This window comes from Colossoma macropomum, unplaced genomic scaffold, assembly GCF_904425465.1.
Source record: "Colossoma macropomum unplaced genomic scaffold, Colossoma_macropomum, whole genome shotgun sequence".
Taxonomy (NCBI): domain Eukaryota; kingdom Metazoa; phylum Chordata; class Actinopteri; order Characiformes; family Serrasalmidae; genus Colossoma; species Colossoma macropomum.
The window spans coordinates 5,283,366-5,301,132 of NW_023494798.1; the positions used below are offsets into that span (position 1 = coordinate 5,283,366).

A 17,767-nucleotide genomic window follows, 5' to 3' on the forward strand; every position below is an offset into this window, starting at 1 on the left:
CTGGAGGTTGCTATTAAAAGATGCATAAATCGTGGCCATGAAGCAATGCACATGGACAGCAACAATACTCAAATAGATTGCGGCATTCAAGCCATGATGGATTGATATTAACAACATATGCCAAGAAAACATTCCCCACACCATTACACCACCTCCACCAGCCTGGACTGTTGACACAAGGCAGGTTGGATCTATGGTTTCATGTTGGCACCAAATTCTGACCCTTCTATCTGTGGGTCTCAGCAGAAATTGACCTTTATCAGACCAGGCTACATTTTTCATGACACTGTAGCTGCTGGTCTGCATCTGTATGATTTAGTACACTTCACTGCTGCCACATGATTGGCTGATTAGATAATTGCATGAATGAGTAGGTGTACACATGTTCCTAGTAAAGTAATGGATGAGTGTGAAGTATAGATAATATCTCTAAATAAAATATATCTAAAATAAAATGAACAAAGGCTGAATGTATAAAGAGGTAGATCCTCCAAACGGCCAAACCCTCCACTGATGTTGCTCCATCTCAAATGTAGCAACTAAGGTGAAAAGGTGAAAAGTAATCAGGCAATGTTATCTCTGGTGGCTCTGTGTAAGGTGGTTTTTGCGCAGCGGCTTCCTGAATGAGGTCAAAGCAACGTTGTTGGCACTTCAGTGTTTTTAGCAACTATTTCTGTTATTTGAATCGTCACTCGAGTTTCACCACACCGCTACTCTTCCTCTTTCAGATGGTGTCACGATTGCTGACGCATTAAAACATTTCTGTGACTGATGCATACTACAGTTTTCACAATCAGACCCAATTTACAGCCCCCAAACCACCCTGCATTGTTTATTTTAGTAATTTAATAGTCAGTATTAAAATATTTTCTGTATAAAAGTTCATTTTTGCAGACGGGAACCTGAGGACCTTCTTTGATATGACAGTACTACTCTTGTTTCATGGAAACAAAAGGGTTAAACCCTTTTAACACTGAGCTAAAATTGGCCGAATCAATTGTCTACATACCTAAAAAATATGGTTCTTCAAGGGTTCTTCAATAAGGAAAATGGTTCCATATAGAACATTAAAATAACTCTTTCCATGATTAAAAGGTGAAAGTGTTCATCAGAATGTGCTGTAGATGGTTCTTTATAGAACCTTTTCAAAAAGACCTCCATATAGCACCAAAAATGGTTCTTCTATTGTTACAATGTCAGGCGTATTACAATAGAAGAACCCTTTTTGGTGCTATATAGAACCATCTACAGCACATTCTAAATCAATCTGATGAACCATTTCACAATGCAATGAACCCTTTAATCATGCAGAGGGTTCTTTAAGTGTTCATGGTTCCACACAAATCTAAACGTAGTATTTGTTGTTACGAGACTGTTGTCAGAATATTATAAGATTAATCCACCTGTTTCTGTACATTATTACTTGTTTTAAGGGACTTTATCTAGTAAACGTGTTTTATTCCTTTGGCAGATTGTTTTACTTGTTTTGAGAAATAATGAAGATAATTTTGCTAATGTCAATAAATCACGCTTAAAACAGGTAAAATGATCTGCTAATGGAATAAGACACTTTTATGAGATAAAACTGCTTAAAAACAAGTAAACAATTCTAGAAATAAGTTAAATAATCTCCAATATTCTTACAACAGTCCCATAATAGGAAAAAATAGATATATTGACTACATTTAAGATATTTACACTCACTAAGATATCATTTCTTCACTCTGTACCATAACTACACTACAGTACAGTAATGATAATTTCTGCTAGCTTTCTATTGGATATGCAGTGTTAAGTTACTGCCAAGCTAGCGGTGGTGTACATTAACTTTCCCACATTGGGTAAAACACTGATGGCAGCACTAGTTTAAAATCTGACATTTGAAGCCTGTAATTTGCTTTAGTGTGTATGTTTTAGTGTAAATCCTTCAGTAAACCTATGAGCTCTAATAATGTGTTATTTACAGTACTTATAATGCATTATGTTAACAATTCATAATGCATTATAATCATGGCTATAATGTGTAATGCATTTTTATAAATATTTATAGCCATGTTTATAATGCCTTATGAATGCATAATAACATGTTATGTGTTTATAGATGCTTAGAAACATGGCATTCATAGAAAGTGTTACTGTTGCCATAACAATGTGATAACAGTTTGGCTAATTTGGTTTTAGAGCCATTCAATATTGGCATCATCAGATGTTGGCAAGAAAATATGGTAACACTTTCTATGAATGTCACCTTTGTAAGCATCTATAAACACATTCATAACATGTTATAATGCATTCATAAGGCATTATAAACATGGCTATAAATATTTATAAAAATGCATTACATGTTATAGCCATGCATTATGAATTGTTAACATAATACATTATAAGCACTGATCATAACAAATTATAAGAGCTCATAAGCCGTATTTGTCCGCTCTAAGTAAAGTGAAGCGTACTGTACTAAAGCCTCCTCCAGTGTTCAGAGTGAGGCTACAAGTTGAAGTATTTACTGAAGGATTTACTGAAACACTAAACATACACAATAAAGCTCATTACAGGCTTCAAATGTCAGAGTTTAAACTAGAGCTGCCATCAGTGTTTTACCCAATGTGGGAAAGGTAATGTACACCACCGTTAGCTTGGTATTTGTCTTTACTTTGCAGTTCTTAAGTTGGGACTGACTTCTTTGCCACTGACAGTATAACATGTTATCAACACTACTTATAATGCATTATATTAACAATTTATAATGTATAATAAACATGGCTATAAAGTGTAATCCAGTGTAATACTGTATGAAGGCATTATAACATGTTATAAATGTGTTTATAGATGCTTACAAACGTGACATTCATAGAAAGTGTTACCGAAAATATTAGGTTATATACACTTATCGAGCACTTTATTAGGAACACTGTACTAATGCTGAGTAGGAAGTCCCTTTGCTCTCAAAACAGCCACAATTTGTTGCATGAATTCCACAAGATGTTGAAAACATTCGATTAAGATTCTGGTCCATGTTGATTGCATCATGCAATTCCTGCAGATTGTTCAGGTGCTCGTACTGTGAACCTCCCATTCTACCACATGTGGAAGGCAGTTTTTGCACATCAGCTTCCTGAATGACACAGTTTTGGCTGGGATGAGGTCAAAGCAGCCTTCTTGGCACTTCAGTGTTTTTTAGCATCACTCGAGTTTCACCACACCGCTACTGTTCCTCTTTCAGATGGTGTCACGATTGCTGACGCATTAAAACATTTCTGTGACTGATACATACTACAGTTTTCACAATCAGACCCCATTTACAGCCCCCAAACCACCCTGCATTGTTTATTTTAGTAATTTAATAGTCAGTATTAAAATATTTTCTGTATAAAAGTTCATTTTTGCAGATGGGAACCTGAGGACCTTCTTTGATATGACAGTACTACTCTTGTTTCATGGAAACAAAAGGGTTAAACCCTTTTAACACTGAGCTAAAATTGGCCGAATCAATTGTCTACATACCTAAAAAATATGGTTCTTCAAGGGTTCTTCAATAAGGAAAATGGTTCCATATAGAACATTAAAATAACTCTTTCCATGATTAAAAGGTGAAAGTGTTCATCAGAATGTGCTGTAGATGGTTCTTTATAGAACCTTTTCAAAAAGACCTCCATATAGCACCAAAAATGGTTCTTCTATTGTTACAATGTCAGGCGTATTACAATAGAAGAACCCTTTTTGGTGCTATATAGAACCATCTACAGCACATTCTAAATCAATCTGATGAACCATTTCACAATGCAATGAACCCTTTAATCATGCAGAGGGTTCTTTAAGTGTTCATGGTTCCACACAAATCTAAACGTAGTATTTGTTGTTACGAGACTGTTGTCAGAATATTATAAGATTAATCCACCTGTTTCTGTACATTATTACTTGTTTTAAGGGACTTTATCTAGTAAACGTGTTTTATTCCTTTGGCAGATTGTTTTACTTGTTTTGAGAAATAATGAAGATAATTTTGCTAATGTCAATAAATCACGCTTAAAACAGGTAAAATGATCTGCTAATGGAATACGACACTTTTATGAGATAAAACTGCTTAAAAACAAGTAAACAATTCTAGAAATAAGTTAAATAATCTCCAATATTCTTACAACGGTCCCATAATAGGAAAAAATAGATATATTGACTACATTTAAGATATTTACACTCACTAAGATATCATTTCTTCACTCTGTACCATAACTACACTACAGTACAGTAATGATAATTTCTGCTAGCTTTCTATTGGATATGCAGTGTTAAGTTACTGCCAAGCTAGCGGTGGTGTACATTAACTTTCCCACATTGGGTAAAACACTGATGGCAGCACTAGTTTAAAATCTGACATTTGAAGCCTGTAATTTGCTTTAGTGTGTATGTTTTAGTGTAAATACTTCAGTAAACCTATGAGCTCTAATAATGTGTTATTTACAGTACTTATAATGCATTATGTTAACAATTCATAATGCATTATAAGCATGGCTATAATGTGTAATGCATTTTTATAAATATTTATAGCCATGTTTATAATGCCTTATGAATGCATAATAACATGTTATGTGTTTATAGATGCTTACAAACATGGCATTCATAGAAAGTGTTACTGTTGCCATAACAATGTGATAACAGTTTGGCTAATTTGGTTTTAGAGCCATTCAATATTGGCATCATCAGATGTTGGCAAGAAAATATGGTAACACTTTCTATGAATGTCACCTTTGTAAGCATCTATAAACACATTCATAACATGTTATAATGCATTCATAAGGCATTATAAACATGGCTATAAATATTTATAAAAATGCATTACATGTTATAGCCATGCATTATGAATTGTTAACATAATACATTATAAGCACTGATCATAACAAATTATAAGAGCTCATAAGCCGTATTTGTCCGCTCTAAGTAAAGTGAAGCGTACTGTACTAAAGCCTCCTCCAGTGTTCAGAGTGAGGCTACAAGTTGAAGTATTTACTGAAGGATTTACTGAAACACTAAACATACACAATAAAGCTCATTACAGGCTTCAAATGTCAGAGTTTAAACTAGAGCTGCCATCAGTGTTTTACCCAATGTGGGAAAGGTAATGTACACCACCGTTAGCTTGGTATTTGTCTTTACTTTGCAGTTCTTAAGTTGGGACTGACTTCTTTGCCACTGACAGTATAACATGTTATCAACACTACTTATAATGCATTATATTAACAATTTATAATGTATAATAAACATGGCTATAAAGTGTAATCCAGTGTAATACTGTATGAAGGCATTATAACATGTTATAAATGTGTTTATAGATGCTTCCAAACGTGACATTCATAGAAAGTGTTACCGAAAATATTAGGTTATATACACTTATCGAGCACTTTATTAGGAACACTGTACTAATGCTGAGTAGGAAGTCCCTTTGCTCTCAAAACAGCCACAATTTGTTGCATGAATTCCACAAGATGTTGAAAACATTCGATTAAGATTCTGGTCCATGTTGATTGCATCATGCAATTCCTGCAGATTGTTCAGGTGCTCGTACTGTGAACCTCCCATTCTACCACATGTGGAAGGCAGTTTTTGCACATCAGCTTCTTGAATGACACAGTTTTGGCTGGGATGAGGTCAAAGCAGCCTTCTTGGCACTTCAGTGTTTTTTAGCATCACTCGAGTTTCACCACACCGCTACTGTTCCTCTTTCAGATGGTGTCACGATTGCTGACGCATTAAAACATTTCTCTGACTGATACGTACTACAGTTTTCACAATCAGACCCCATTTACAGCCCCCAAACCACCCTGCATTGTTTATTTTAATAGTCAGTATTAAAATATTTTCTGTATAAAAGTTCATTTTTGCAGACGGGAACCTGAGGACCTTCTTTGATATGACAGTACTACTCTTGTTTCATGGAAACAAAAGGGTTAAACCCTTTTAACACTGAGCAAAAATTGGCCAAATCAATTGTCTACATCCTTAAAAAATATGGTTCTTCAAGGGTTCTTCAATAAGGAAAATGGTTCCATATAGAACATTAAAATAACCCTTTCCATGATTAAAAGGTGAAAGTGTTCATCAGAATGTGCTGTAGATGGTTCTTTATAGAACCTTTTCAAAAAGACCTCCATATAGCACCAAAAATGGTTCTTCTATTGTTACAATGTCAGGCGTGTTACAATAGAAGAACCCTTTTTGGTGCTATATAGAACCATCTACAGCACATTCTCCATCAATCTGAAGAACCATTTCACAATGCAATGAACCCTTTAATCATGTAGAGGGTTCTTTAAGTGTTCATGGTTCCACACAAATCTTAGCAAGTTTAAACATCTTAAATGTAGTATTTCTTATTATGAGACTGTTGTGAGAATATTATAAGATTAATCCACCTGTTTCTGTACATTGTTCCTTGTTTTAAGGGACTTTATCTAGTAAACGTGTCTTATTCCTTTGGCAGATTGTTTTACTTGTTTTGAGAAATAACGAAGATGATAAATGAAGATAATGTCAATAAATCACGCTTAAAACAGGTAAAATGATCTGCTAATGAAATAAGACACCTTTATGAGATAAAACTGCTTAAAAACAAGTAAACAATTCTAGAAATAAGTTAAATAATGTCCAATATTCTTACAACAGTCTCATAATGGGAAAAATAGATATATTGACTACATTTAAGATATTTACACTCACTAAGATTAATTTTTGCAGTGCATAAAGAACCGTTTTCTTTACCAAAGAACCCTTGAAGAAACTTAATTCTTAAGTGTGCATGTAGATACAGCTAAGCGAGCTCTCCTTTTGGTTAGGCCTTCAGGAGTTGAAGAGCAGGCCTATTATTAGATATTAGATAACGTATTAGATAATCAGTATATTTATGAAGTGGCAGGAATCTACCAATGACATGTTGATTTCCAGTGGGCAGAACCAATTTTGTAAGATATGTCACTGATCGAATACGAATAGCAGCCAATCAGTGGGTGGATAGAAATGGAAAACAGTGGTGGCAGCTCTACACCAGCCTGAGTACTGAGTCACTGTGAAACTGCTACAGGGTAAAATATATGCTAATATGTCTGTCACAAGCTTCAGGTAAACATGGACAGTCTTTTAGAAGCTTCAAATATCTGTGTTTAAACTAGAACTGCCTTTTAGAATTTTTCGTCCCACCTTAAATGCTGCAGCAGAAACTTTCTAGTGCCTAAAGATGCCAGAATGTTACTGTCACGCTGTTTAAGGTGGAGCGATAATTAGAAGGAGAAGCTAACAACAGCATCGTCAGAATGTGTTCATGTGAATTTGTGTTAGCTGAGCGCTAACAAATTACTAGAATCCTATTAGAACACTAGCAGTAGTCAGCATTATTGTCAAGGTGGACTGTTTTAATAATGTTTTGAGGAAGTTTTGACCTTTAAGGCCCAAATTGAAGTCCTAGCTCTAGTTGCTGATGCATTAATGCATTATTTGTTATTTATATAAGAGGAACAGTATATGCTTGAACTAACATGTTTTAGTTTACGAATGTCTATTTAGTCTAATTGAGTTTCTTCATTCCCACAAAAATTGGGCCATCTTTGTACAGACCACACTCTTCTGACCGTCACTGTGAGGAAAGCCTGGGGTTGTGCAGTTAAATCAGAGAAGTTCAGTTGACTGAAATCCTTTAAGGAAATCAGTCTTGGCTCATTATGTTCTTTTTAAATAAACTATTACGTTGCCACTTAGTTACAGGTACAAATAAATAAAAGCAACGCAAAATGTTTTTTTGATGAAAGGATGCAAATAGCTAAAGCTTTAATTGGCTCTCCAAGATTTAATTGAAGTCAGTTAAAGTTAGTTGAAGTGAATTCAATTAGTGCAGTTCAGTTTAGTTCAACTGGATTGAATTCAGTTCAATGACTAGATTTCACCTCTATGTATTGGTATTATTTTGGCATCTGATGGCAAAAATAACTAGCTGCCCGAAATGGGCAAAAAAGGGCAAACACTTTAATGAACAAATGCCATAGATACTATATCATAACTACTCAGCTCAATTCAAAATGCAAAGGCACATTTAACTGGAAAGACGAAAACATAAGCGAGATAAGAAAAGTGAGAATGCTGGTATGAAAAATGCTGTCTAATGCTGTCTTCCTTCCTCAAGCTCTGTTTCCTGTTTTCTTCTAGATAAGGAAGTAATGAACCCAAGTTATGCATTTTAAACACATAGGGTCTACTTACCATTTAGAGACTAGGCCTAGTCCTGGATTAAATTTCCCATTGCAAAGGAAAGTCTCCATTCAGAATGCTGTGTAGTCCAGAACTAGGTTTAATCCCTGTGAACAAGAAATAACCTTAAACCTATCCTATAAAGAATAGAACAACAAGTTTGCATTGAAGTAGTTACTAAATAATAAGCCTTAACTTGTAATAACACTGGAATTTTAAGGGGTTAAATATATGAAATATAGGCAGATATAAAGGCTTTTGTTCCAGTGTAATACAATGTAGCACATTGTTTTGCATTAATTGTATTTTTGGATGTTTGCACGGGTTTCATTAGCCAAGCCAATACCAGCACATTAATTCAAAATATATCCAGAAGAGAATTAAGAAAAAACATCAGTAAAGCATAGTATATTACACTCACCCAACACTTTATTAGAAATGCATCTACTCATTCATGCAATTATCTAATCAGCCAATCTTGTGGCAGCAATACAGTGCATTAAACCATGCAGATATGGGCCATCAGCTTCAGTTAATGTTCACATCAACCATCTGAAAGGGGAGCAAATATGATCTCAGTGATTTTTGTCGTGGCATGATTGTTGGTGCCAGACAAACTGGTTTGAGTGTTTCTATAACTGCTGATCTCCTGGGATTTTCACACACAACAGCCTCGAGTTCACTCAAAATAGAGCAATAAAGAAAAAAACATCCACTAAGCAGCAGATCTGCAGACAGAAATGCCTTGTCGATGAGAGAGGTCAACAGAAAGGCTACAGTAACTCAGCTAACTACTCTGCACAATTATGTCAAACCTCGAGGTGGATGGGCTACAACAGCAGAAGACCATGTTAGACTCCATTTCATTGGATGAATTCACTTTTATGATATTATTTTAGGTAGATAGTTAATATTGGTACTGTGGTAACTAACACTAGCTAAATAAGGAAGGTGAGTTAGCTATTTGATTTTCTAGGATTTGATTTTCTACCAACTAATTTTCAAAGATGTCCATATAACCTGGTCAATGACTGATAACTGACCTTTTTTTTTTAGCTTTAAGTTCTTCATTTTGTACTGATAATAATTTAGGTAGGTAGCTACCGAGCTGACTAACTTTGGTCAACATTAGCTATCATTAGCTAAATAACTGCTTCTAACTTGGAATAAAAGCTTATACAGCAACAGATTGGTCAGTCAGCAGTTTTACCTTGTTCTTACTAAACCATTTAAAAAGTCTAAAGGCTTATTTAAATAGGCTTCATAGCCAAAGTTTAAAAAAAAAGGCATCATCTGGATGGCAGCAAATGTTGCTCCAAAACCTGTATATATTGTTCAGCATTAATGGTGCCTTCACAGATATGCAAGTCACCCATGCCATGTGCAATAATGCTCCCCCATACCATCACCGATGCTGGGTTTTGAACTGTGCACTGGTAAAAAGCTGGATGTTCTTTCTGCTCTTTCGCCCAGAGGATGTAGTTCCCAGAATTTCCAAAAAGAATTTGAAGTTTGGCTTAATTGGAAACACAGGACACTTCTCCACTTCACCTCAGCCTATCTTAAATGAGCTCGGGCCCAGAGAAGATGGCAGCGTTTCTGGATCCTGTTTATATGTGGTTTCTTCTTTGCATTTTAGAGTTTTAACTTGCATTTGTGGATACAGTGTTAAACTATGTTCACAGACAGTGATTGACTATGACAACACAATGTCACAGACATTGTGTTGCCCTGTCCTATTTTTTTTTAATGTGTTGCTGGCATCAAATTCCAAATGGGCATATATTATTTCAACATTTGATACATCATCTATTTTCAATTAAATTTAGGGTTTAAATGATCTGCACATCATTACATTGTGTTTTTATTTACATTTTGCACAGCGTCCCAACGTTTTTGGAAACAGGGCTGTGTCATAGCGATGTAGTTAGCCTATAGTACATGTGTTGAGTAACTGTACAAATCAAGAAGTCAAAGGCGTTCTGCTTAGCATAGCATCTTGTATATAGAGAAAGAGAACAGCAGTCTGTGGTCAAACCACAGCTGTTCTGATGTCAGCTGACAAACAGTCACTTTTCTTAGACTAGTAGTAGACTACCACATCAGGGCGTGGCTGTTAAACATATTCGAAAGTACCAAGGTCTGGACTTTGCTGTCCTTATTCTAGTTACCACCATGGGCACTTTTGCTTTTGAAACACATTTTGCTAATACTTAAAAAAATAAATGTTCATATTGTGGCACCAGCAAAGATTAAGACACAGGAGAAGCCATGATTCTGCTTTAACTAGTGCTCTTTTATTAAACACCAGCAGAAAGGCACACAGCACAAATAGTGGGGAGGTCATCACCAGCCATAAAGCTCTGCTTAAAAGCAGACACTCAACCCACCCACCTACACAAAATAACAGCTAACACGTACACGCCATTTAAACCAACAGACCACAGCATAAACAACAAAAAACAGTCCCTTCTCAGCTTCTTCGCACTGTCCTTTGAATGACCACACCTCCCGGGGCTTCTAATGGCCGCAATTGGGACACTACAGTATACTGCAAAAACATATATGATACACTTTTCATAATCAAGGGTATTAATGTAGAATTTGTCCCCCATTTACTTCAGTAACAGCTTCAACTCTTTACACAGAGCATTGCTGTGAGGAATTGATTGCATTCAGCCACAAGAGCATTAGTGAGGTCAGGTGCTGATGTTGGATAATTAGTTCTGGATCACTCCAACTCAGCCCAAAGGTTTTGGATGGAGCTTCGTCACAACAAGTCCAATGATGGAAGGATTTATTCCCTTTTAGATGATGTTTGTCATTAGGCATGCTGACTTTAAGTTCCTGTACTGCTGCACCAGAGCGTCCTATTCTATTGGCGAACGCTTTTCTGTGGAGATTATACAAGTTATATGCATGCAGTTGAGCACCGGTGTCAGCAATGGGTGCACATTAGAGTAGCTGAGGTAAATAATTAGAAGGGCCATGCCATTTCATTTGGACAACACCACAGCATACCCCTGTTCGGTCCAATAAAGGGGTTATGATAAATGCACAGATCAGGACAGCTAACTATCATGGCAAATAAATGTTACAACATTAAATTCACGGCTTAATTTAGCTTTGTGGTGAGGTCCCGTGTCAACTGCATCTTTGGTGAAGTCTTGGGCAATCGTTTCCTTCCCACAGCAGCATATACAGGGCAACTGACACATGACAGCGCACAGGAGACGCAACTTTAACAGCCCAGGAACCCCAGACTCTACCTAAATCTCTCACGGGTTCAAACACAGGTAAGAGCTAACATGATTAACTTTTAGACTAACGTTTCTTATTATTCTCTACTGACTGGCCTACATTTAACTTTCTTGAGTAATGAATGTAATGAGTGTAATTGAATTGAATGTAATTCTACTTTTTAAAAATAGGTGTCAGTTCTCCTCTGTTTTTTAGCCTTACATATCCTTAATGGTACATCAAACATGGCTTTCCATTTCTAAAAAGTCAAGATAGCAGCAGGAGACTACTTGCTATGTGTTACAGGAAAGGAGGTTTAAACCAGTCTGTTTGGCATTAAGAGTGGCTGTAGACAGTAGATCTGTTAGTTGATTTAAATACAGTTAAATGTAACTACATTTCAGGTTTGAAAATATTATATATATACATATATATATATATATATATATATATATATATATATATATTTATACACACACCGATCAGGCATAACATTATGACCACCGATCCTTGTTTCTACACTCATTGTCCATTTTATCAGCTCCACTTACTATATAGGTGCACTTTGTAGTTCTACAGTTACAGACTGTAGTCCATCTGTTTCTCTGCATACTTTGTTAGCCCCCTTTTACCCTGTTCTTCAGTGGTCAGGACCCCCATGGACCCTCACAGCAGCTCTGCTGTGTCTGATCCACTCAGACCAGCACAACACACACTAACACACCACCACCACGTCAGTGTTACTGCAGTACTGAGAATGATCCACCACCCAAATAGTACCTGCTCTGTGAGGGTCCATGGGGGTCCTGACCACTGAAGAACAGGGTAAAAGGGGGCTAACAAAGTATGCAGAGAAACAGATGGACTACAGTCTGTAACTGTAGAACTACAAAGTGCACCTATATAGTAAGTGGAGCTGATAAAATGATATATACATATATATATATATATATATATATATATATATATATATATATATATATATATATATGTATAGACATATATATAGACTGCATTTGCCAAGTCAAGTTGACACAATAATAATGTGATATGATAATAATCAAGATGACCTTGGGATAAACTGTAGCTTAGATTACTGACATAATCCTGATAATATATATGTTAATGTGCATAGTCTATGTCAGTTTAAGGTCTATGTCCCAAGGTCACCTTGATTATTATCAAGTTGTCTCAACTTGACGTTGAACATTGAGCAAATGCAACCTTCACGGTCGTAAGCAAAGGTTTGAACACCCTTGGTCATGTGACAGGTTTTGATTTTATAAGTGCACAGAAGTAACACCCTATACATTGAACAAACCTAAATATGCAAATTTCTGCACATTTTTGGGGGCAAAAGTTCTACTTTTATGCATAGTTTAACATACTGGGGGAAAAAAGGGTCATAAAATGTGCCATAACTTTTGTTGACCAGAGGCACCCAAACGTTTGGGTGCATATGATTGTACAACAGGACAACAAATGGCACCTATAAGTTTGTATAAATTTTTATATCGTTCTCATTTGTCTTAAATTACTTATGTAGGTGTCATGTAGTCTTATGAACTCTGCCCTACAATAAATTTTTATTTATTCTCACAATTAATCTGCAAATTCTTAAGCTTAAACTTATATGTTGAAGTTGGAGATGCAGTGGCACAGCTATATAATGAAGAATGAATATAGAAAACTATTGATGATTTAAACTAACAGTGTTCATTAATTTGAGAGCACTAAAGGACATTTACATCCCCCTGGTCACTGAATCATAAGCCTAAAGGTCAGTTTAAATGTGAAAAGAAGGTTATGCATTTAGCTGCGATTAGGAAAATTAGAATTAGTAATATCTTTACAAACACAGTTAAGAACTGATGACCTTATTGTTTCATTTGTCTCTTACCACTGCAGCTGAAATGTCAGAGTACGATTATGAGTTGGATCTCAACGAAACAAAGTGCGGGGAAAACTGCACATTGGCGACAGTCCCTCCAGCTTTGCCCGAGATTGGCCACCGCCACTATATCGTCCTGACCTGCTATGCCATTGTCTTCCTGTTGGGCGTCCCAGGAAACGGCCTGGTAGTCTGGGTGACGGCCTTCCGGATGCCACGTTCGGTCAATGCCCTGTGGTTCCTGAACCTGGCCATAGCCGACCTGCTGTGCTGCCTGTCCGTGCCTTTGATCATGGTGCCGCTGGCCCAGGATAAGCACTGGCCCTTCGGCCTTGCGGCCTGTAAGCTGGTGCACGGCCTGCTCTACATGCTCATGTACTGCAGCGTGCTGCTGCTGGTGCTTATCAGCCTGGACCGCTGGCTGCTGGTGTCCCGGCCCACTTGGTGCCAGAACTGGAGAAGGCCACGCTATGCTAGCTGGGTCTGCTTAGTCATCTGGATACTAGCTCTTGTTATCAGCATTCCCCAGTTCAACGAAATGGAGGTGGACAGGCGAGGATCGAAGATAATATGTGCTGGCATGTATGGCACCCTGCTTGAAGCTTGGAGCATCACAGTTTTCCGCTTCCTGGTGGGTTTCTTCATGCCCTTCTTGGTCATCTGCGTAAGTCATTGGATGGTCTATCAGAGGGCAGGCCGAGGTCCAGGGCAGAACAAGAGGTCGGCACGGACCGTGCGCGTCATCCTCGCCATAGTGCTGAGCTTCTTCCTGTGCTGGCTTCCGTTGCACATCATGGATTTCCTTCAGATGGTTGCGCAAAAGAATACAGAGATACAGCATAACGTGCTCCTGTTCCGTGTGTTGGCTCTCTGCCTGGCCTACTTCAACAGCTGCCTCAACCCACTGCTCTACGTGTGCCTGGGCCGTGGCTTCAGAGATAGCCTGACGAAGACGTTGAGGAGCGTGCTCCACTTTGCCTCTGAGGAACCCCCACGGGGGCTCAGCATGACAGGCAACACCAAGAGCACCACTGACAGCAACCATTTTGCAACAGAAAACAGAGTTCACTAAGAGCTCTCAAAACTGGCTCAACTTTAACCCTAGGAACCCCTTTGTCCAGCTCAAATTCAAGCATTCTCAGCCTCAGCACACTGTCTTGTAACTTTCATAAGCTTTTGGCGCAGGAATTAGTTAAAACAGTGCAGGACAGTTGGCCCTAGGGACTGACCTTGAGAACTTTTGACTTAGAACATCAGGGCCTTTCCTAAAAGCCTTCCAGCATGAGATTGCAGTGTAACTATGACCACACCCAACACTTTCCAGAACTACAGGACTTTTGAAACATGGTTAAGATGCAAACCAACCCATTCAGAGTGGTTCAATGTGAAATAGCATACTTTCAGAAACTTACTGGTCAGAATTGTTCACAAGAGTGTCAATAGGAACCAGACGTCTAATGGGTGATGCCTTTAAAAGAAACCTGCAGGTAGTTATGAAATGAAATGGTTACAAATACACTGCCTGATGCCTGAGACATTGTTCTTCAATAGTTTATGAGATAGGTTTCTCTACAGTGAACCATTTCACATCAAACCACTCTGAATGACTCTTTTTACATCTCAATGAATGAATTAACTGTTCAAAAATCAGTGGAATGAGTTTGATTTGGTAAGTCAGAGCAGGGGATCGCAAAATGTACAGAAGACCTGGATAAAAGCTCTCAACAAAGAATCAAATATTAGTGCTTGGTCTCACACATTCATATTCATGTGGCTCATAAATCACACATTCATATTCAACATACACTTTTAACTTGACACTTTGATGCTTTAGTGTTAGGTAATTTAACTCTGTTTAGCTGTAACCTAGGCTAACTTGGTAGCTCACAGGTAACATCATATATTCATATTCATGTAACTGATAAATCTTGTATTTATATTCTAAATGCACTTTTATCTCAACACTTTGATGCTTTGGCAAATTTACAGTGTAGCTTGTAACCTTGTGTACTGCTCCTCTGTTTAGCTGTAACCTGATTATAGATCATCTATGCTAACTTGCCAGCTCACAGTTAACACAAAACGTAACACTAGACAGTATATAAGGCCAGTATTAACAGGACTTAAGTGACCAATTTTACAAACTTTGACTAAGGCATGTGTTTATTATGCTAATCATTGAGTAAAAATGTCTAATAGTAATAATACAAAATTATATGACATTGTAAGTAGACATGTTTTGAAATAATTTTCAGCTGCATTTCTTTCTTTTCTTTTTCAGAGTTTGTTATTTAACAACTGATGTGTCAAATATTTACATGTATAGCTAGTTTGCTATAGGCTAGCTGTTTCCACATTTACTTAATGGATTATTAAAGAAAAAAGACTGGTTTGAACTGGATTTGTGAGATTTTTTCTTCAAAAAAAAGGTGACCCACTGTGGGTTCTCCCGTTCTTATTTCCTTCTTTCCGTTTTCCGCAATGTCAAGGTTACGTAATTGGCTATGACAACAGGGTGCTCAGGATATTGAGCTAAAGGGGGCCCTTACTGAATTTCAACACACTAAGCAACGTAACTGTCAAGTCTGATAGATTTGACTTTTCATGTTAGAAAATATGAAACCTGCGAAACGCTGACATACAGTGAAGAGTTATTATAGCAACTACTCAGCTACATTTGGTTGCACCACCCCATCACTAATGACCAGTACAGGCCTCTCAAATTAAGTTGCTTTCACACACAGACATTTAAACTGGCGACCAAATTGGATATTAAGCAAGATCAACCACTGCCTAAATGACCATTTTCTCCCATCTTCAGTTTATGTTCATTGAGACTATCATTTAGATTATTGAGAACATTTTTTGAGGAAAAAAAAGTCTAGGCTTTTCCAGTCTCCCTGTTTCCATAGAGATCAATACATAGGAACCCCAAACAAATATGTCTAAATTGAAAAGAAAAAGTAAATAAACAGAAACTCAATGTCATCTTTAAAGAAACTGTTCTATTTATTAACACAAGGGATTTAATTATTGTGTAATTATACACCGATCAGGTGTAACATTCTGACCACCTCCTTGTTTCTACGCTCATTGTCCATTTTATCAGCTCCACTTACTATATAGGTCCACTTTGTAGTTCTACAGTTACAGACTGTAGTCCATCTGTTTCTCTGCATACTTTGTTAGCCTCCTTTTACCCTGTTCTTCAGTGGTCAGGACCCCCATGGACCCTCACAGAGCAGGTACTATTTGGGTGGTGGATCATTCTCAGCACTGCAGTAACACTGACGTGGTGATGATGTGTTAGTGTGTGTTGTGCTGGCCTGAGTGGATCAGACACAGCAGTACTGCTGGAGTTTTTAAACACCTCAGTGTCACTGCTGGACTGAGAATAGTCCACCAACCAAAAATATCCAGACAACAGCGTCCTGTGGGCGGCGTCCTGTGACCATTGATGAAGGACTAGAGGATGACCAACACAAACTGTGCAGCAGCAGATGAGCTATCGTCTCTGACTTTACATCTACAAGGTGGACTGACAAGGTAGGAGTGTCTAATAGAGTGGACAGTGAGTGGACACTGTGTTTAAAAACTCCAGCAACACACACTAACACACCACCACCACATCAGTGTTACTGCAGTGCTGAGAATGATCCACCACCCAAATAGTACCTGCTCTGTGAGGGTCCATGGGGGTCCTGACCACTGAAGAACAGGGTAAAAGGGGGCTAACAAAGTATCAGAGAAACAGATGGACTACAGTCTGTAACTGTAGAACTACAAAGTGCACCTATATAGTAAGCTGGAACTGATAAAATGGACAATGAGTGTAGAAACAAGGAGGTGGTCATAATGTCATGCCTGATCAGTGTGTGTAAGAATACGTTATGATTGAGCACTAATCAGGGCCATATTTTGCTATAAGCAATACAAACAGTCTCTTAGGACTCTCAAGCCACCAAGTAGGATTCACTAGGGGGCCTAAGCATGTACTTTACGTATTTCTAAATCTGTATTCAATAATCTTTTGTAAAAAAAAAAACTTCCTTATGAAAATGTATTAAGCATTAAATCTATTTTCTATTCTTGCATTCAAAAGAACACAACTGGGGCAGCCCTAAGAAGGATGTTGCTCAGGACTAATAAGCCACCAGGGGGCCCTAAGTGTATACTTTTTTAAATGTATTCATTCTTTTTTATTTGTCAAAATTAATAAAGTACTGATCTATTTTCTATTCCTGCATTTACAAGAATATGATCAGGGTGGCCAGTGCAACCGCAACTAAGATGTTGCTTAAGGCCTCAACAAGGGGTCTTGAGTATGTACTTTTTAAAATGTATTCAATATTGTTTGTAAACTGGAATCCAGAACTTTCCATAATTTTTTTCCTAATTAAAAAT

At 37.4% G+C, this 17,767-nt stretch overlaps 1 protein-coding gene across 1 annotated transcript; it reads left to right on the forward strand.

Annotated features, from left to right (window-relative positions):
- The first annotated feature begins 11,438 nt into the window (after positions 1–11,438).
- On the forward strand, positions 11,439–15,539 carry LOC118818053 (C5a anaphylatoxin chemotactic receptor 1). The gene is made up of 2 exons (XM_036585159.1): positions 11,439–11,528; positions 13,381–15,539. Exon 2 carries the CDS (start codon positions 13,386–13,388, stop codon positions 14,433–14,435), a length of 1,050 nt encoding a protein of 349 aa, XP_036441052.1. The 5' UTR covers positions 11,439–11,528; positions 13,381–13,385; the 3' UTR covers positions 14,436–15,539.
- Positions 15,540–17,767: the final 2,228 nt, after the last annotated feature.